Here is a 22512-nt window from a genome sequence, read left to right on the forward strand (position 1 = left end):
CAAGCACACGGCAATCACAGAATTCACCCCCCTCTGCTCTGTCTGATCCAGAAAGTGGCCGGGACAGAGAGAGTGGCCCGATTCATGTTCCTTTCTCTCTCGGATTTATCTCAGATTGAAAAGCATTTAGGCTCCTTTCTAATGATCCCACCACTTTTATTAAGGAGTTTTGATATTTAACTCAAGCTTATAATTTTTTAATCATTTTATTAAGGGCTCATACAATTTTTATCACAACCCATACACAAGCTTGTAATTTGTGCTGGCAAGATAGTTTTGTCATCCTTTCCTCTACCCTAATTGCAAATAATAGGGGATGCATTTTTCTTAACAGCACTCCGACCGGGTTCATTTAACCAATCTTGATCTAAGCGGTTCCCAGAGAAAAACCTGGTTAGAGTTATCAAATTAACAATCAAGCAGGTAGGGACAGACGTGCCCACTGTGATAAAAATGCTTCAGTGTGTCCTGGCTGGGCTTCAGGCCATTTCCCATATAGGAATCAATTTTAATAAACTTAAGATCACTCAAAAGCCTGACAAAAGTCCAGCTGCCCTTTTAAGCCGCTTAACTAATGCTTTAACCTGAAAGGCCCTCAAACCCCGGTCCGAGATTTAGTGAATATGGTATTCAAGGTGTTTAACAGCCGTGAGAAGCAGGCAGAGTCAAACCCGTTAAGCCTGGTTCTGGCAGAAAGTAAATTTTCAAACCCAAACCTTAGTAGCAGCCCTGCAGCCAGAGATCCCCCGAGGCCCCAGAGGGGCAGCGTGGCGCAAAGATTGTATGGGAACAACAACCGTCACCTGGCGTCTGCTTCAAGTGCGGAGAAGGATAATAGTTTCAAAAGTGCCCCCAGACCTACAGCTCCAACCAAACCCTGTCCAGCGTGCAGTCCAAGGGGACACTAGAAGTCTGACTGTCCTTTGAAAAGCGACAGGCCTTTGCGTCTCCTCGCAGGGAGACTGTCCTTCCAATTCCTGACCCACCATTGGCCCTACTGGGATTGGCCAAAGGCTGAGGAGACCCTGATTGGACCCCATCACCCTCGCCAAGCCCAGGGTATTGCTCAAGGTATCAGGTGAGCATATTTCCTTCTTACACAGAAGCTGCCTTTTCTGAGCGACCCTCATTTTCAGGGCTAAGCAGTCCTTCCTCAATCTCAGTCATGGACAGTGATGGCAAGTCTACCTGCCCCGCTGTACTGGTCCTTTACTCATTCCTCCCTTTTAATCCCTTTGTACACGGTCCCTCTGTTAGGAAGAGATACTTTAAACAAGTTAAGGGCCTCCTTACACCTTACTTCTGGTCTCATAGCACCTCTGCTCCTTTCCCTTCTTTCACCTGACCGCGTTGCTTCAAGTAAAGAAACCAAAAAGTACTTATTGCTTGGTCCAGGACCTGTGCCTCATTAACTAAACTGTTTTCCCCATACACACAGTAATTCCCAACTCCTTAATTTCTCTCTCCCTCAAAAGCACAGTTATCTCGTTCCTCGGCTATCTTTTTAGACCTATGCCTCACCCCCACCACTCAGGGTCTGCTTTAGATAGAAGCCGGGTCATAAAAGCCCTCCAACCACCAACTTCAGCTGAACAGCATAGTTTTTCCCACCCAAAGGTCGAGAAGAGTAGCATTCCTCATCCATCCCAGTCTCTAGCCTCCCTGCAGCAACAAGCTCAAGAGCGCTGTTATCATGATAATAAATTGGGGCTATTAAGGCAAAGCATACCTGTATTCCTACCTGTCCTAGTAAACCTTAGTTTTACCTCCTCCCTGGCAGCAACAAACATTTCTAGTAGAACATTAGAGTGCAGCATGTTCCAAACACAAAACTTTAACAAAACAACCACAGCTGGTCATGAACTCCACCTCAGAGTCTCTCACCTCCTTAAAGTGACAGCTTACATCCCTGGAACAGGTAACCCTTCAGAACCGCCATGCATTAGATCTGTTAACAACTGAAAAAGAAAGTACATGCATGTTTCCAGGAAGAAGTGTTGTTATTATATTAGTCAGGAGGGGTCGAGGAAAATGTTAAAGTGTTAAACACCATGGCCAAAGAAATCAAAAGTCATCACGGGGGCAACACAGTAACCACCTACTAATTCCAAACCCCATTATGTCCTGGGTCATGCCTCTGGGTAGGACCCCTGGTAATAATTTGCTTGCTGTTACTTTTAACTCCTTGTCCTTTTAAGTTCCTTCAAGAGCGAATGAAAGACACCCAATCTAACTGCTAACCAAGTCTTGTTACATCCTTACAGCTCCCTACATTCTAATGCTGGTCTATAACCCTCTCCCGCCCATAACCCTCTCCCTGGTGCCCCATATTGGCAGGAAGTAGTCAGATCAGATATTGATGCCCCTTTATCACTACAAAGGCTGGAATGTTTGGACTAAGCAGAAGCAGGTCAGGGCCCTGCATGTGCTTCCCTGCACGTCCCCAGGATTCACCAGCAGACGGCATCAGATAAGATACCAGTGAAAACAGATGTTCCAGGTTTGAAGAAAGCAGCACGGAGTTGACAAGCAATTCTTGGAATTTCCAGACCCCATATGCTAATTGCCAAAATTGCCATATATTCCTCACCACCCTTTAAAAACCTTGAGTCCCTGGCTACTGTGCAAGACTTCCATGATCTGTTGGCCTAGGTCACAGAACCTCATCTGGGAGCTCCCCCAGTAAAGCTATTTTTGTTTCTGCTCTCCCTTATCCTGTCTGTCTCCCTGAACCTCAGTTTCACCTTTACACCCAGCACCTATGACAAAAGGTGAGCAGACCAAATGTGTCAACCAGCCAGGAGTGCCCTGCTGTCAGGGCCAGCCAGCACCTGGCTTCTCCACTCACTGCTGGGCTCTGGGACCTGAAGTTACGAATCTGGTCCCTGGAACTCAGCTGGGGGTTGGGGGGCAGGAACTCCAAAGCCATTCAGAGGTGAAGAGGAGGCCAGTTCTCCTGAGGAGGGAAGACAGGATAACATAGGGTAAATAGTGCTCAAAGAAGTTGGGAGAATGAAGGGTTAGGAAAATCCTACAACCTCACAGATGCACAGAAATCAAATCCAAGCATAGGTATTGCATTAGTCTGGGTACTTTAGAGAAACAAACCCATAGAAACTCATAGGTTTAAGAGAGAGTTTTATATAAAGGTTAAGTGCACATCAAGAAAACATCCCAACCCAGTGCTGCCCAAATCCACAAGACCAACATTAACCCATTTGTCTGACACCAATCCACAAAGTCCTCCTTCATTACACAAAACACACACTATGATGCCAACTTCAGGAAGAAAGTCGAATCAGTGAACATGTAAGCATCTAAGCGTTGGCAGGAGTCTCCACACGGCTGCTCCAGCAATCAGGGCTGCATCGAGGTAGGTCCATGAAGCTTCTCTTTGGGGACGTCTTGCAGGAAGTGAGCCTTGCCACTTGAAGCAGGGAACTGGCTTAGGCAGCTGCACCCTGGTCCGATCATCACAAAGCAAGAGACCCGAGCACTGGAAAGGTGAGGCTCACCGAGCCATTAATCTCTCTGCCCTTAAATTAATCCCACATGTGTTTATCGGCCAGGTTGGCACAATAAACTTTAACTATATCAGGTATGAGGAACCCCTGTACACTTCTGTCTTTGGAATGCTGCTAACGTTCATCAAAGCCTGGCGCTCTCCAAAATAGCACAGCAACTGGTTTCCACAACATGCTTTGCAAAGAACTCCCATGTACATTATCACATTTGATGACCGGCCATTCACTGTTATGAGGTCTGTGCAGCTCGGTTGACTTGTTCAAAGCATGCACGGATGATATTTTTATAATCCGACCACAGTCTTATGAGGTAGATATTACCATTGCCATTTTTCAAAGGAGAAGTTCAATAATTGCAGTTTTCTATCATGCGCGAGTTCATGCCACACTTCAACTCCAGACTCCAGGCTCTGCACTACTCTCAGCGGGCCAGCATTGTGCTGGGACTCCAGGGCGATGGGTTCCAATCCTCTGCTGCTGTGAGTGGGTCCCAACTCAAGGGATCCCTTTGGGCTTCACTGTAGGACAGCATTGTCTGGACTACAATCTATGGAAATTGATCTCTAGGCCTATTCCTGCAGTGCCACTGGGTGGTTGTGAACCCCCAACCTTTTAGCCAGTAGCTGACAACAAACCATTTGTGACCCCTCAATGGTCTCCAGTAACCAAAAATACCTCCCTCCCCGCCACTGAGTCGATTCCAACTCATAGCGACCCTATATAGAATTTTCAAGGTTATAAATCTTTATGGGAGTAGATTGCTTCATTTTTCTCCCTCAGAGTAGTTGGTGCATTTGAACTGCTGACCTTGCAGTTAGCAGGTCAATGTTGATGCACCAGGAGTCCCTCAGGACAGGAAGCAATATCAATCTAACTTACGATGAATAAATTGAGGCTCACGGAAAGGGGGTGGGCAGATGCAAACACTGATAGGACTTGAACCCACATCTCACCTCCCTTTCCTTGTTTCTACATCCCGCTGTGCTGCTCTCCTCCACACAGTACCACCAAAGTATCTGAGACTTTAGTCAACTCCAGTCTGAGCTTGGCCACCGATGGGCAATCTGAATTTACGCAGGCTGCTTGTCTTTCTTTCTTTCACAGTTTTCTTGGCACTTCATCCACATATCATACACTTCATTAGTTAAACCATATCCAGAAGAGTTGTACAATCATGACCACAATCAGATTGAAAACATCTTCTACTTCCTTGTATTCACTGTTATTTGTAAATAATTTTTTTATTTGTGGAAAAAATAGACACCATAAAATATTCTCAAATTCAACAACTTATACGTGTATAATTCAGTGCCACTGATTATATACCCTTTGTGTTGTATGACCATTATTTCCAAATTATTTCGCCACCATTAACATAAACTCAATGCCCCCTAAGCAAGCTCTCTTCTTCCTTCACCCATGGTCACCATTGATCAAGTCTGGTTGGTTTGTTTGTTTCTTTCTTTCTTTTCCCCGCCTCAGTTTTCTTAATAGAGTATTCACATATCAAACGCTTAGATAGTTAAGCCATTTTTTAAAAGAGCTATAAGTATATCATCGCACTCAGTCCTAATGCTCCCTCCCCCAGGGGCTGCTTTTCTTCTGCTCCTCTCAGTTTCCTCATCTGTAAAATGTGAGGTTGGACAAGCTCATAATTCAAATTCCCATAAAAATGAATAATTCATCTTATCCTTCCAGGGCCCTGAGAGCCAAATATTAGCATATCCAATTATCAGAAAAGTTATCCAATACCAGTGTGGTCAAAAGAGTTGCTTCAGGTCACATAGCTGGGACAAGCCAAGACTACAGACCTGGTCTTCAGACCCCAAGCCCTGTAACTCTTTTTATTGGACCTCATTCACAGCCCATTCCCCCAATGTCCTGACCCCGATTAGGCTACAGCCTAAAGGACTGGCTGATGGGGCTTGATAAGGTTCCCAGAATGTCCGATGACCCAGGCCACGTTTGGGAAGAGAGTGCAGGCCTCAAAGCTTGGGTCCAGCACAGCTCAATGGTTTATTGCATTCCCATTTCTCTTCAAGTTAGTTTCCAGAGAAGAGCGCTGTCTGGGAGTCACATGGGACTGGGTGGAGAGATCACAAGAATCCAGTAACGGACTCTTAGGCTTTGAATTAGAAACATAAAACTCATTGCCCTGAAGTCAATTCTGACTCACAGTGGCCATGTAAGACAGAGGGAAACTGCTTTTGTTGGTTTCCAAGGCTGTAAATCTGTACAGGAGCCGAGAATCTCATCTTTCTCCCAAGGAGCAGCTGGAGGGCTCCAGCTGCTGGCTTTGCAGGTAGCAGAGCAACATGTCACCCACTAATGCCACCAGGGCTCCTGAGGGCTGCATTATGCTCCCCCGAAATATGTGTTGAGCATCCTAACCACTATGCCTAGGGATTAATCCCATTTGGGAATAGGTTGCCTTTGTTATATTAGTAAGGCAGGGCTGGTGTAAGCTATATTTTGCAACTCTTGAGATATAAAAAGAGATGAAACAAGTGGGGAGAGGTGGAGGTGGGGTCAGAAAATGCTAAAACACGCGAAGCTCTCCAAGAACCATGGAAGCAGAAGTTGAAGCTCTCTGGACCTTCCTCCAGTGCCAATCAAGCAAGCATTCCCCAAGAGCCCATGCTCGGAGTCCCGACATCTCTCCGCCTAAACCACGAGGAATAAAGGTCTGCTCGTGGAGGCTCTCACTGTGGCATACCTATTATAGTGGCACCAGATAGCTAAGAAAGGGGAAAAGGAAATGATGAGTTGTCTCATGGTTCAAGGTTTTGGGTGGTACAGACAATGACGCGCTTGATGACTAGTGGTAAGACTAACAGATCAAAGTCTCTCAGAGGTGCGAAAGACCTGGCCATCTAACTCAAAATGGGAGCAGCCTTGAAAACTTTATGGAGCACAGTTCTTCTCTGGCACAGATGGGGCCAGCTGTTGTGAAATGCAAGTGACCCAACAGAATTCGGACTTTTGATTTTGGCTCTATGGGCTTCAGTCAGCAGGGCCTTCCAGAAGGAAGAGGATGCTAGTGAGGAGGGGAAGCTCTTTCTCATATTCCTGCTTCTTAAAGGCCTGCCTGGGGCAAAAACACAAAGAAAAAGGAAATTATCTGAGTCCTGAGGTCACAACATTCCATCTCAGCTCCCTGGGCCTGAGGGTGCCACCCCGGGCGCTTCACAGCAGGAAGCATGAGCTCATGGCAAACTGGTGGACTGAGACCCATTCTTGAGCTCTGGGGTACAGAAGGGGCAGGAGCCATACTCAGAAGAGAGCAATTTTGATGTCTTCGAGGCTAGGAGCTTTCTAAGCATGACTGTGCCCATCCCCCAGGGAACAGGGCATTGTGGGAACTGTAGATTTCCAGAGGCTGGGGAGAAGGAATTACTAACGTGCCTGCTGCCCACACTGCCAACTCCTTATCCTTAGCTGGACCTCATCAAGGGCAGTCTTCACAGCAAATCGTCCTCATTTCTCTATTCCTCTCGCCCTTCAATACTTGATCCCTCCAACTATCCAGAATAGCCCCCCAGTCACCTAGTCACCGCGCTAGCATTTCTTAAAAACTTACTGCCATTGGGTCCACTGTGATTCATAGTGACCCTACATAGGGCTTCCCAGACTTTAAATCTTTCAGGGAGCTGACCGCCTCACCTTTCTCCTGCAGAGCAGCAGGATCACTGCTTGCCCAGGCCACTCCCATCAACAGGTAACTGTCCTGGGTGCTTTGCCTCCCTCAGGAGTGATCTGATAAACTGACAGTTGTCATTGTCATTAGTTGCCACTGAGTAGATTCAGGAAAGTGGAGACTCTGCTTTTTCAGGGTTGAGCCGTTGACCAGAGATTTCTGAAAGGCTGTGGACCTTTCAGCAGCAAATCTCTGGGCCTTCAGAGGAACCCCTGGGTGCGTTCAAACCTCCCGCCTTTCAGCTGGTGATGGAATGCTCAATTACCTGCTTCACTGGGGACTCCTAATGAATGATAATGGTTGTCACCGGCTCTGTCTCGCTAGACATTCTTGCACTCCTGCAGCGGTATTTTACACAAGGGGCCATGGGGGAGTCTGATTCTGAGTGAACATGGGGACAGAGAGCCCACTGCTGTCCTCCACATCACATTGTCCAGGTCCCCATGTCACTAAAGTCCATAATGCTTGGCCCCAGAGGCACAAGGCTACTGCTGTTCTCTCCAGAGTCCAGCTTTTATTTCCTTCTCCTTCCCCTTCCTTAGCAGCTGAGATGCTCTATGAAGGCCACTCTGGGCTGCGTGATCCTCTGTGAGAGTCCCACAGCACCCTTGCTCTCTGCCCTCTAGATGCCAGTAATGCTCCCACCCCCCTTTGTGACCATCGAAAATGTCTTTAGACAAAGCTACGTGCTGTGTGTGTGTGTGTGTGTGTGTGTGTGTGTGTGTGTAATATCACTCCTGGTTGAGAATCACTGCTCTGATCCTACCTACAAACTCCACACGAAAAGCTAGCAAACCATGAAATATGGATGATTCACGCCTTTAAATGCCCATTAGGGGCGTGTGGCAAAGACAAACTGAAAAACCAATTGAAAAGTCCTTTTCTTAAGGAGGGATATTTGTGCAAACGTCTCTCCTCAAAACCACTGTGGGGGAGGGAATGAAGACAGCAGTAAAACAGAAACGCAAACAAACAAACTTGATAACTTACCATCACTTTTAAAAATCAAGCTACAATTAGCAGTTACCAGAGGCAGGGCGAAGTGGGGAGTTATTGCTTAATAGGTACTAAGCATCTGTTTGGGGTAATGAGAAATTCTGGAAATGGTGCTCGTACAATGTTATGAATGTGCCGTATATACTCATATATAAGCTGAGTTTTTCAGAACATTTTTGATGCAGTATTTGTGGTAAAACTATGTGCCTTGGCTGATACTCGGGTCGGCTTATACTCGAGTATAAAGGGTAATAATGTTGCTGCTTAAAAATGGCTAAAATAGTGAATTTTATGTACATGAAGAGGCTTTCAAAAGCTCATGGAAAATGGAAGTACAGGATACAATAGTATACTACAATAAGAAACTTTTAACATTTGAAAGGCAGACAACAAAGTGTATGTGCAAGGGCTATAACTATGGAAAGCTCACCCACAGAGAGGAGATAAAGACATGTGATCAAGTGGGGTGACAGGGTTTTGGGGAAATCATTTCTTTCACTTAAGATTTTGTTAAAATGTGGGTAAGCAAAAAGAAAAAGAAAAAATGAGGAGCTGATTACAGGAGCCCAAGAGGAAAGCAAGTGTTTTGAGAATGATGGGGGCGGCGAATGTATAGGTGTGCTTTACACAACTGATGTATGTGTGGATTGTGGTAAGAGTTGTATGAGCCTGAATAAAATGATTTTTTTAATGTGGATAAGTAACATTAGGTGTTCCTAGATGGTCCAAAGAGTTCACTTGCATGGCCAGAGGCACCTCAGAAGAAATACCTGGCAACCTATTTCTGAGGACCAGCCATTGACAACCCTACAGGACAAAATCCCACTCTGACACACCTGGGATCACCACGAGTCAGCATGGACTTGGTGACAGCTGCTTTTTTGTTTTTTAATTAATTAACATAAAGTGAGGAACATGAACCTTGTATCATTAGGGGAAGCAAGGACTCCTGGCTTCACCAGAGTCATCCCTTGTCAAATGACAACTGGATAGGGCAGGTGTTGAACAGAGATTGAACTTACCTCAGACTTCAGCCTGGTAGTTTGAGGGATTCCACTTGGGCTATAGTGGGTTTCTGTGTAGGTTGAAGCAAACAGGTCCCTGCAAAGAACAAAGGTGACATTTGTATCTTTGGTTGGTGACCCCAAACCTCCCCTAACAGCAGTCAGTGACTTTAACTGAACCAGACAAACCCACCCAGAAACCGGGCCGAGGACCAAATAGAACAAGAGGGAGGCATTTGTTATTAGTTGGGTATCCATTGATAGCATCCTTTAGTTCAGGCAATGACCAGATGAAGTAGTCAGGACTAAAGTAATGGTTCCTAACACGTTCTTCGTCCTGGGGAGAAACAGATGCAAACCTGTGCATAATGTTCCAGATTCACGAACTCCATTGCATACCTTAAGTGATTTATCAGCATAGAGTCAGTACACCAATTCTTAGTACACCCCACTAATTTTTTTAAAGGGAGAAACCATTCCTTGTTACAATTAGTGTGGTAGGACTGTCAATCAAGGTATTCTATCTGGTCCTGGCCAAGGGGGGCCCATGATCTAAGTCAAGTCAATGAATTAACGTAGCAAGGGCTGAGCAGATGAAACAGATTCGTTTGCTCCTCTGTCCCTGCCACACGGCCTCCTAGAACTGCCTTTGCCTGTTCTTTCAGAGACTTGGGAGTTCAGGTTGCCTGTAAGTGATCATTCTGTACATTACTCTCTCCGTAAAACCCCCGCTGTTAAAGCAGAACACTGCTTTCTCTCTTTCCCAAGAACCTTTTTAGTTGAATTAAGAATCCCTCACCAAAGACAAGGCAATACAAAATAAGGTTCCTATAATTTCTCTTGACAGTAAAACGACAAAAGAAATTAATAAAACAATGCCCCAAACAACTCCGCCACATTAAAAACAAAACAGACCTAGAGAAAGTCAGTCAAGGGGGCAAGAGGGTTCTAATGGAAGGCACCATTAAAAGCCAGCTTTGATGTCAAAGAAGAGTGTGGGTGTGCTTGTACTGATGTGGAAAGGTGTCTAAATGGAATCAGAAAAAATAAAATAAATAAATTAATTAAATGGAATCAGATACAGACAGTACAGTTTACGTGATAAAAGTCCATTCTGATGAAAACATAATAATGGCATACAAGAAAACATGCATTAAAAACCATCAGAGTAACAAATGCTCATCCATAACGGTGTTTCTCTCAGGGATTAAAGAAAATGTCCATTTCATGGAATCACTCGAATTTTTCCCTAATGATCATGAATTTAATTTGAAAGCTTAAAAACTAATTTACAACTGATCTGAAAAAGAAAATGGAGGCCAGGTTTTGGAAGAGAAGCCATGTCCCAGGAAGAGCGGGTCAGTTGAAAGAGACCCTCCTTCTAGCAGCCCTCAGCTCTTGGCTCAGGGATCCTGACTCTTAGATTCCTGACCCCCAACCCGGAGTGCAGCCAGAAGAAACAGGCCACAGGAATCATCTCGTGTAATCTGTCAAGCCTTCAACAAAAAAAGAAAGGAAACCCAGCTGGAAACTGTGGAAATAAAGCAAAGCATAAAACGCAGCTTGTGTAAAGCGGTTCTCAATCATGAGGAAAATGTGTGTCAGTGGCTAAGGGACCTGATTTGATCTTCCGGCCCTTTTATCTCTCTTTAGCATCTAATGAGGATCTGAGGAAGGACACGCCCGTTTGTTGGTGAGCATCACCAGAGAAAGAGGCTTGACATTGGTTGCGTGCAAGAACCAATTGACTAATCACTGGATGGATGAGTTAATGAGTAGTTCAGCATACTAAAAGCTTAAGTGTGGTCTGGAGTCAGAGAGACGGAGGCATTAATTTCAGCTCTGACATTTGCTATCTCTGGCCATGAGCAAGTTACCTCTCTGAACCTCTGTTTCCTAGTTTGGGGAAAAAAGAGAGAGAGAGAGAAATACGAGGGGGTACCCTCCCCCCGCAAAACTGGATTTTTCCCCAAAGCTATGTTTTTAATTTTTTTAAACAAAACAACCTTATCACCTTCAAAGTACTCTCCAGAACAGTGTGAATACATCTGTTAAATCTGTGATTCCATCCTTGGAAACATTTTTCAAACTCATCTGTTTGGATGGCCGACAACACCTCCCTCATTTATTTTCTTCACTCTTCTACCTTGTCAAATTGCTGTCCTTTCATGTCCCTCTTCATCAGAGGAAACAAAAAGAAGTCGCACTGAGTGAGGTTAGGTGAGTAAGGTCTATGGGGCAAAAGAGGCATGCTGTTTTTTGCCAAAAACTGGCACACTGAGATGGCTGCATGAACAGGTACACTGTTGTGGTGGCAAAACCAGTCCCCCATCTGCCACAAATCAGGGATTTAAAAAAAAATCAGGCCTTTTTGTCACACATTGTTATGCCATCTTTTCAGAACCTCTAAACAGAAAGCTTGGTTAACAGTCTAACCTGATGGAACAAACTCCAAATGCACTACGAGTGACAATTTCATCTGTTCAGGAAATTGACAGATGTCCAGGACAAGGTTTGTCATCAATGGACATTTCACCTTTTTTTAAATGAGAAAAACACTTGTACACTTGAGAGTTTTCCCATAGCGCTGTCCTTGTAAGCTGTGTTCAACATCACAACCATTTCTGTGGCACTTTTCCCGAGCAGGAAACAAAATTTCACAGCTGTACACTTCTCTCTTAAATCAGCCATCACAAAAAAATTCAAGCGAAACTGCTTGACCAGAGAGAACCTTCCCAGGTGACACCACTGGGTGCACTAACTCAGAGCGGAGGTAGATACTTGCCTAGTGGGAGAAATGTGTACTTTAAAAGCTCTGCCCAAGAATGTACACTGGTGTAGATAGGAGCTGGAGGCACAGGCAATCTAGGGAAGATGATCCCTTCAGGACCAGGGGTGTGAGGGGCGATACTGGGAGGGTAGAGGGTGAGTGGGTTGGAAAGAGGGAACCGATTACAAGGATCTAATTGTGACCTCCTCCTGGGGGACTGACAACAGAAAAGGGGGTGAAGGGAGGTGTTGGACAGGGCAAGATATGACAAAATAATAATGTATAATTGCAAGGGCTCATGAGGGAGTGGGGAGCGGGGAGGGAGGGGGAAAAAAGAGGACCTGATGCAAAGGGCTTAAGTGGAGAGCAAATGCTTTGACAATGATGAGGGCAAAGAATGTATAGATGTGCTTTACACAATTGATGTATGTATGGATTGTGTTAAGAGTTGTATGAGTCCTTAATAAAATGGTTTTTTTAAATAAATAAAAAATAAAAGCTCTGCCCAGAGGAGCTTTTTTTTTCCATTTTTTTTGGGGGGTGTACCCCCTCATACACCGATTTGACAGGCTTATTGTTTTTACACAATACATTGAAGGTGGAGCTCAATACAGTGAATGATTATCATTTTTGACTCTACCAAGTATTGATGGAAGAACACAGAAAAGCATATGAAATGTATCTGTTCCTTTTAACTCTCTCCAGTCATCCATTGTCCAGTGAGTCATTTGAGAGGGATAATAAAAAGCAATTTAATTTAATCCTGCCACCCACTTCCTACAATCTGCTTTCTTCTGCTTGGACTATGTGATAGACGACTGATCAGGAATAAAATTTAGCAGTTCAGCCTGTGAATGTGCCTGTGGAAAACAGTGAATTTCCCAAAAGGAACTGCACTACTGGAGAATACATTCTCAGACACTTCTGAGCCTTAGAGGGAAAATATGCCCCCTGTTACATTGCGACACTACAAAGAGACAATCCAAATATAGCCATGGGTGGTCTATCTCCTTGTCAGCTCTCACTCAGATGTCCTCAAAAGGATAAGAACGCTATAGCTTCTCATTCAGACCCTTATTGTTACAGAATTCCCAGTCTCCGTTCTGAAATCAAACCAAACTCCACCCACTGCCATCAAATCAACTGTGATTCACAGAGACCCCAAAGCAACCTGATAAGACAGAGTCGAACCAGCCCTGAGGGTTTCCGAGACTTTGACTTTCTAGGTGGACAGAGAGCCTCGCCATCGTGACTGGAGTGACCGTGGGTTCCAACTGCTGGCCTTTCAGTGAGCAGCTCAACGCATACCCTACTGTGCCCCAGGGCTCCTTCACAGAAAACTCTCTCACTAACCGCCAGGACGTTAACTCTGACTCACAGACCCTCACTACACAGGGTCTCCAGGGCTGAACATCTGTTTTCTTTTTTATCATTTTATTAGGGGCTCATGCAACTCTTATCACAAACCAGACATACATCAATTGTGTAAAGCACATCTGTACATTCATTGCCCTCATCATTCTCAAAACATTTGCTCTCCACCTAAGCCCCTGCCATCAGCTCCTCATTTTCCCCTCCCTTGCTGCTACCCCCTCCCTTATGAACCCTTGATAATTTAGAAATTATTATTTTGTCATATCTTGCCTTTCCGACATCTCCCTTCATCCACTTTTCTGATGTCCGTCCCCCAGGGAGAGGGTTACATGTAGATCCTTGTAATCGGACCCCCTTTCCAACCCACTCTTCTTCTACCCTCCCGTATCGCCACTCCCACCAGTGGTCCTGAAGTGATCATCTGTCCTGGATTCTTTGTGTTTCCAGTTCCTATTTGTACCAGTGTACATCCTCTGGTGTAGCCAGATTTGTAAGGTAGAATTGGGATCATGATAGTGGGGGAGGAGGAAGCAGTTAGGAACTAGAAGAAAGTTGTATGTTTCATTGTGGCTACATCACACCCTGACTGGCCCGTCTCCTCCCTGAGACTCTTCTGTAAGGGGATGTCCAATGGCCTACAAATAGGCTTGAGACCCTTCTGTAAGGGAATGTCCTATGGCCTACAAATGGGCTTTGGGTCTCCACTCTGCACTCCCCACCTCATTCTGAAACTGAAAGAACTTGAGAAAAAAATCAAACATTGAGTTGAAATGCCAAAAATGTTATGGACAAAATATTGAATGATGCAAGAAGCATCAAAAGAATGAACCCCTAATAAAACAATTTTTAAAAAGAAGATGAAAACAATACACAAAATCATTGTATCAGAAAAGAACTGGTCTACACTTCATCGTTTCAGGAGGAAGTCCATGCAGAAGAACCAATGGCTCAGAAGGAAGACGTTCAAGCTACACTGAAAGTATGAGCCAAAAACAGGACTCCAGGAATTGATTGACTCCAACTGAAATGTTTCAACAAACTAATGACGCACTAGACGGACTTCCTCATCTATACAAGAAAATTTCCAGTACAGGTACTGGGCTAATGGACTGGCTATCTGTTCCTATTCCAAAGAAAGGTGACTCGACAGAATGCTCAAACTATAAAACAATATCACATGCAAGTAAAATTTTGCTGAAGACCATCCAACAGCTGTTACAGCAGTACACTGTCAGGGAGCTTCCAGAGATTTAGAATGAATTCAGAAGAGGATGTCGAACAAGGGTTATCATTGCTCATGTTAGATGGATCTTGACTCAGAGCAGAGAATGCCAGAAATAAGCATACTTATGTTTTATTGACTATGTCAAGGCATTTGACTGTGAGAATCATAGCAAACAATAGATAAGCACGGGAACAATGGGAATCCCATAACACTTCATTGTATGGATGTGGAGCTTCAGGCACAGGAGGTAGCCGCGCAAACAGAACAAGAGAATTCTGCATGGTTTAAAATGAGCTAAAGGGTACGTCAGGGGTGTATCTTCTCACCATTCTTTCTTAATCTGTATGCAGAACAAATCATCAGAGAAGCTGTATTGTATGAAGAAGATTGTGGCATCAAGATTGGAGGAAATGAACAAACAAACACCTCCTCCCCCAAGAACAATGACTAGACAAAAGAGAAAAAAACTTCAATCAAAAAGAAAGCAGAAAATTTTAAAACCTGAAACAACTTTAAAATGGGTCAAACGAGAGATCAAGCGATAAGGTATTTCATTTTACCTGGCTCCATCTGCTATTATCGACCTCACAGTGCTCTCTATCTGACAGCAAGGCTATTCAGAACCCTCAACTAAGGTCAGAGACATCATCTGGAGGCTTAATCCGCATGAGGCCCTTGAAAATGGATTTTCCCTGGCATCCACAGTCTTCTGCAAACTGGGTGTTCATAATTTAAGCTCTGATACCATTCCCTCTTTCGGATCTTGATTTTATTATTTACAATCCTTGGATCACACAGGCTTCTTTCATGTGGACTTAGTTAACACCTCACTCAGATGGCTGCTTGTAATAAGACAAGCTTGTAAGATCCCAGATACAATTCTTTCTTACAGCCAGGCACCATCTGGTTTATTGACTGAACTTTGCTATGCACCCTTAACTTCAGTGATCTCTTCAAGTGGGTGAACATCAAGTAGAGCCATGTCATATGAACTCAAGTTCTTGGACTGAGGCTAAAATTAAGTCCGAGCCCCAAATCCCTTCACATATCTACCATTACATATGTTTCGGGTTCACTTTAGAGATATCATTATCAATTTATGACAGAAAAGATTATAAACCATCTCCCTGGGGCATAAGGTAATTCTATTGATAATGTGATTAATTGAACCAACAGTATATAATTTAAAACACTTCTGAGAAAAGGAAACTATACATGTATAGGCCAGCTTTTCTGACAGTAAAACATGAAATGTTGACTCATACAGATTAACTCTTAAGTGACTGGAGGACACTATCTACATAAACAATAGGAGTTGGTGGAAAACCTCCAACCTTTTTTGTGAACAAGATTGTGTTATTCCAGGCAGACTAGAGAAACAAACCCAGGGAGTCTCATTTATGTATAGGAAAGAGTTGTATATACAAGAGCAATTGAATATTGAGAAAACATCTCAGCCCAGTCCAGATCAAGTCTGTAAGTTCGATATTAGCTCAAACCCCAAACTGTCCAATACCAATCCAAAAAGTCCTCTTCAGACTCACAAAACACATTCGATGATGCTGAATGCAGGAAGATCACAGGCCAGTGGATGGGAAATCTTGTGGATCCAGTGGCATTGGAAGCATCTCAGCACTGGCAGGAGTCTCCACGTGGCTTCTCCAGCTCCAGACTCTGGCTGCCATCAGCCTGTCTCCATGTGGCTTGTCAACAGGGATGTCACCCAGGGAGTGTGTGTGTCTCCCACCTCCAGCGAGCTCTTTTTCTCCTCAGCACCTCCAAATAAAGTCAAGCTGCCACCTGATTGACAGGCTAAACCCTGCCCCTTCACTCTTAATCCTCTTAAATTGACAACAGATTCTATAACTACCACAAAGGTGCATTAACTCTTTGCACCATCCGGAGATTCTAGCAACAAGCAGTGCACGTGAGAGAGTAAATGAAAAAAAAAAGTAAGAATGAGTGAACAAACTTTCTGCCTAGTACAGGAATCTGCCCTGTGGGCATTCAGCATTTGCTTGAACACTGCCAGGGACAGAGTTCCTGAGTCCAGCTACTCTTACTTTGAACCCCAAACTGCCTATCACACCCACTAGGCTCACTCTGCCCTCTGAACCTTCCTACAACAGTTTGAACCCACCAGGTCTTTTCTCCGCAGAACTGGCATGTTCAAACTGTCAACCTATTTTCAAACAAGTACTTCACTGCTGTGTCACCAGGACTCCTTCCTCAGCCCAAGCCAAATCCACTGCCATCAAACCGATTCCAACTTACGGGTGACGCGCTACAGCAGTGGTTCTCAACCTGTGGGTCGCGACCCCTCTGGGAGTCAACCCTATCACAGGGGTCACCAGATTCATAACAGTAGCAAAAGTACAGTTATGAAATAGCAACAAAAAGAATTGTATGGTTGGGGGGCCACCACATGAGGAGCTCTATTAAAGGGTCTCATGGCGTTAGGATGGGTGAGAATCACTGCTTTATAGGTTTCCTGGACTGTAAATCTGTATGGGAGGAAACAGCCTTATCTTTCTCCTAAAAGCAGCTGGTGGGTTTGGACTGCCAATTTTACCAAGGGCTAGCACTCCAACCACCACCAAACTCACGGAGCCGCCAGGGCTCCTTACCCATGGCCTAGGATCTAGCTTAAAATGTAAATTGTCAGGTCCCCACCCTAGACCTATTAAATCAGGCTGAAACGAGGGACTGGGCCCAAAGATCTGTTTGAACAATCTTCTCCAGAAACTGGTCCCGCCTCATAACTTGTCCAACGTAGTGGTGATGAAATTTCACCATTTTCACTGTCAAGGAACCTCCTGACTTTACTTCTCTCAAAACAGATTTATTTGTTCTTCTGGCCTGAAAACGCTCTGTCATCAAGTCAATTTCAACTCACGGTGACCCTGTAAAAGGTTTCAGAGACTGTAACTCTTTATAGGAACAACACCTCACCCACAGCAACGCAGGGCTCCTACGTTCTTCGCGCAATATGTGGAAGTTTCCGTTTTCTTCACCAATGCCAGAATGCGGTTGCACCAAGTCTTCTGCGGACTTCCTTATTCATTGCCCCACTCTCACATGCACATGAGGTGGCTGAAAGTATTGTGGCTTGAGTCAGGGCACTTCAGTCCTCACGGTGACATCTTTGTTTGTCAACATTGCATAGAGGTCTTTTGCAGCAGATTTGCCCAATGCGATACTTTCTTTGTTTTCTTGACTGCTGCTTCCAGGAGCATTGATTGTGGATCCAAGTAAAAGGAAATCCTTGACCGTTTCAATCCCCTGAACTCAACCCTTCTTCTCCTGCTTCAAATAAATAGGTAGTAGAGAGAGGCTGCCAATAATTTCCAAAATATGTGGACATTACCTTATTCAGACTGCCCAGCATGAGCAAGCATTAGGGACCTCATCCCGATAGTTACATTACTGACCCCCACCCTGCTGCCCCCACTGCCCTAATCTCACTCCATCTTGTTCTTCAAAAAGTGCTGATCGGTTGTCATCGTGTGGATTCTGACTCATGGAGACCCCACGGTGTCAGAATAGAACTGCACTCCCTCGGGCGTCATATGGATCTTGAGGCTCATAGAACTGTGCTCCACAGGCTCCTCCTTCAGAATCACGCCGCCAGGCATTTCTTCAAGGAGCCTCTGGGTAGATTCTGTGTGCAGCTGATACATTCACTGTTGACTCATCCTGAGATTCACTTTTAAGAGTCCTCAGGCATGTGTACCTGGTGGCATATGGGGACTGGGGGTCCATAATTTTGCTGCTCCCTCTTATGTTTGTTACCTGGAAGCTCTCCATCCCACAACAACTCAACATCTTTCATTTCTTGCTCACATCCTTCATGGTGTTGGCAACTCCGCTCCCACCTCTGACACTTAACAGAACGCCCGGAAAGCCTAGGAAAACATGAAATCCCAGGTCCCTTCCCAAGCCCTACTGAGAATCTTATTCTCTTGGGAAGGACTCAGAAATCTGTATTTTTAATTGTTTTTCCAGGTTATACTTGTCAGGCTCCATCAACTCTAACACAATTTTATTTATTTATTCATTCATTCGTTTATCTATTTATTATACCATTTCTGGATAATCACCCCCTAAAATTCTAAAAAATGACATGAGCCTAGCACTTAGGGAACGATTAGACTCAGAATGGTTTGCTTTTGAGTACCAGCTCCATTGCTGTCTACGTAACTGACCTTGCATATACTGGAAATAGGGCAAAAGGTCATCATGGCTCTTTTTAATGTCAAACAAGGGAACTTGTCAACCTCTTAGCTTCTAAGAAGCCTGTGTAAGGTTCTTCAGGCTCTAGGGAGCAACGTAACTTTGTGAGACTTGCAGTTTTTCATTCATGAGGGCAACACTTATACAACACAGTAAGAATTAGGTGTGAGCTTATGAAAACTAGCGAGCTACAAGAGATATTCAAATTATTGTTGGTCCAACAGAAAAGATTATCCCCAATCACCGTTAACCAATCAATAGGTTAGTGATAGGTTAGTGGTATGAGTTGACCCAAGGCACCTTGGAAGAGAATCCCATTGATGTATTTCTAAAAAATCGTACGCTGAAAACTCCAGGGAGCAGTTTGCATGAGGACTATGCGTACACATGCGTTCACCAGGAGTCGGAGTCTTATTGGTTTTCGGAGGATTTTCTTAGGATATCATTAGCCAGGTGCTATCTACTCTAGCAATCATCTCAACATTTATTTTTGCCACTGGTTATTTTACAAATCCATTAATTCACTGGGTAGTTAGTTCTTGCTCATGGGAATCTTATTCACAACAGAACAAAACCCTGCCAAGTCCTCCCCCATTTTCACAATGGTTGGTATGTTTGAGCCCATTGCTATGCCCACTGCATCAATCCATCTTATGGAGCGGCTTCCTCTTTCCTTCTGTCCCTCTACTTTGCTAAGCATGATGCTCTTTCTCTAGGGCTTGGTCTCTCCTGAGAACATGTTCAAAGTATAGGAGATGCAGTCTCAATATCCTCGCTCCAAACGAGCATTCTGGTTGCACTTCCTCAGAGGTGGATTTGTTTGTTCTGCTGGAAGTCCACCATACTTCAAATATCCAACCTCATAATTCAAATGCGCCACTCCTTCTGGGGTCTGTCTTATCCCATATCCAATTTGCACATGCATATGAGGCAATAGAAAATGCCACAGTTTGGTATTTTCACCTTAGTCATAAGTGACACCTTTGCTTTTCAACACTGTAAAGGTGTCTCGTGCAATGGATTTGCCCAGTGCACTACGTTGTTTGATTTCATGACTGCTGTCTCCATGAGCATTGATTGTGGATCCAAGTAAACTGAAATCCTTGACAACATTCATCTTTATACATGTTAGATCTGCATAATGGGCACCAGAGCTCAAACTTCTGCTTTCTCTCCTTTTTTGTATATTGGGAAATGTCTATATTAATAATATTTAATGACCAGGGTGGGACTGTGCAAGCCACAAGTTACTCAGCCTGTGCTCCTTTCTAGCTAATAGAAGTGGTTACTGGTGCCTAGGACCAATCGGCAAGCATTAAAAAGTGTTTTTGAAAAGCAACAACGCTGTTGTAAGGCAATGGCCCTTGCTGGCCCACGTTTGGGGCCACATAATAAAGTCAGTAAGAACTGGGTGAGGCTGTTTGTTTGTCGTTGTTTTGTTTTGTTTGTTTTTGCTGTTCTTCTCCTCTGTTTTCAAAGAAAAAGAAAGGAAGGGGGAGAATTGAGCTGTTTCACGATTTCCACACCAGAGCTCATTAACTCCAGAGGAATGGAAACAAACCACCAACATACCAAAGGCGTGGCCTGACCACCAAATTCGGGATAGATATATCCAGAACACAGAAGCAGAGGTATTCCCTTCTGGGCGACCAGGGAGACCAAGGGAGGGAGAATGTAAAGGTCCTTCCTGATGTAAAGAACTGGGGCTTTCTCCCCAAAGATCCTCTTGAGAAAGCATTCTTCGTGCCAGAAAGCCAGCTTCAGAAGGTGCATTACAAACAAGATGGTGCCACGCATGAGCCTGGCAAACAGCCCGATCCACTTTGTATGTTTTCTTTAACCTTCTATTAAGGAAGTGTTTGAACAATGCATTAAGTCAACACTCATTTTCACCAGTACCTCATCTCCCAGACCTTCAAAGACCTGGCATCCCTCTCGCCTGCTCCTGGTTCTGTGTTTGGCTTTTGCGTTATATACCAGAGGATGTTTGGATGAGGGCTGTTTATTCCTTGGACCAGTGGGCTCTTTATTTAATCCTCTTTGTGGCTCCCTCTTGGCTGTCTCTACAGAGATGAGTAATCTCTTACACAAATAAGGTCTTCTTCTTGGGCCCAGGCAGCCTAGGTGGAAGAGACATGTTAAGGAACTGAATGCTGCCCATTCCGGCGCCGTCCCCACAATCCACTGCAGAATGGACGGTCACGATCCTACGGCTTTTCACAGGCTGATTTTCAGAAGCAGGCCACCAGCACTGCCTTCCCAATCTGCCTTCGCCTAGAAGCCACGCCGAAGCCTGTTCCACGTCACAGTGGCACTCACACACCGGCTCCACTGGTGGACGGGATGGTGGCTGTATGGAAGATGCACTGGCTAAGGGAAAGGATGTGAGGGGCTCTCAGACCTCAAGAAGAGTTCATGGACTTCTCTTGCAGTGTCTTGACTAACTCATTATGGGCATTGACTATGTTTGGTAAGAACAGTTCAAGGAAGTAGGGCATTATCTTCACTTAAAAAAAAAAATCTTATTTATTTATTTATTTATCTTCACTCTTAACAAGAAAAATAAAAAAGAGAAAATAGTGCCTGACCACAGCTGCTCCAATAATCATATAAATGACTTGACTGTGGGGCTTACCAGATGAACAGATAGCCATCTGAGGAGAAGTGCCCTTGGGAAGAGACGTGAAGAAATAGCCATAGTGTGGAGATCAACTATCATAGACGGCACAGTGAGGACAATGGCAGTCAGATACTGTCTCCCAGCCAGCACTCTCCCTCTCCTGCTAGAATCCCACTGATTGAGGCTTATCTCTGTTGGATTTTGTTATGGTTGGTAGTGTTCTTGACTCTCTGATATGTACCTTGCTGTGTTTTCAGCACATGAAACCCAAGCTTGGTGAATCTACAGAGACAATAACCAGAATAAGAGCCTGGGGAGCACGGTGGTTGGTGGGGGGGTGGGGCAGAAAGGGTCGGTAATGCGGGCGATTAGACCAGCTATCCTGCAACAATTTTGCATCTGACCCACGTGAGGCCCCCTTGGAATTGAGAACAACTGGTTCTGCTCACCAGCCCCCTTGACTTGTGCAGAGAAAGAACAGTGGCCCAAGCAGAAAAACGATTTACGCACACTTGGGCAGCTACACTTCACTCGGTACCCATTTAAGTAAACGGGACACCAGTGGCAGAGAGTGTTGCACCATTCAGACACCACAAGAAGACAAAGGGGAAGGACATTGGCACATTTTCATTGGGAAGTGTGACCGCAACAGCACTACATGACACGAATTTCGGGCATCAGAGAGCCCAAGTTCCTGCTCCGTGATTTCATCATCTATCAGCACAGAGTCCTTGCTCAGGGTACTGTAAGTGCCTCCTCTGAGCCACAGCTCTGCAGCTGCAAGCCCACGCTCTCACTCCACAGATGTTTACTGAGGCCAAGCAGGTGCTAAACCCTGTGCTCGGAGATGAGCCAGTGTTCTGAGATCGACCACACTGCCTGCCATGAGAGCATTTTGCAAATGCTAACAAACCACACAGGTGGCAGGTGCGTCGCCCACTCCCTGGAAGGCAAGTCACCATCTTACAGTCCACCTTCCTCCTTTTCCTAGCTGGAGCTGTGGCATATTAGAAATGGTACTCATTTCCCGGCAGCAAACTGCCTACACGGGGCTGCACAGGAGGCATGT

General features: G+C 44.8%; 1 protein-coding gene across 1 annotated transcript in view; it reads right to left on the reverse strand.

Moving 5' to 3' along the window:
• The window catches only part of ADAM19 (ADAM metallopeptidase domain 19), a 118561-nt gene that overhangs the window by 62589 nt on the left and 33460 nt on the right, over positions 1 to 22512 (reverse strand). The window contains exon 4 of the mRNA XM_075541894.1: positions 9240 to 9318. Coding sequence (XP_075398009.1) covers positions 9240 to 9318 — 79 coding nt within the window. The remainder of the gene's footprint in view (positions 1 to 9239; positions 9319 to 22512) is intronic.

The sequence above is a fragment of the Tenrec ecaudatus genome, chromosome 2 (assembly GCF_050624435.1).
Source record: "Tenrec ecaudatus isolate mTenEca1 chromosome 2, mTenEca1.hap1, whole genome shotgun sequence".
Lineage (NCBI taxonomy): Eukaryota > Metazoa > Chordata > Mammalia > Afrosoricida > Tenrecidae > Tenrec > Tenrec ecaudatus.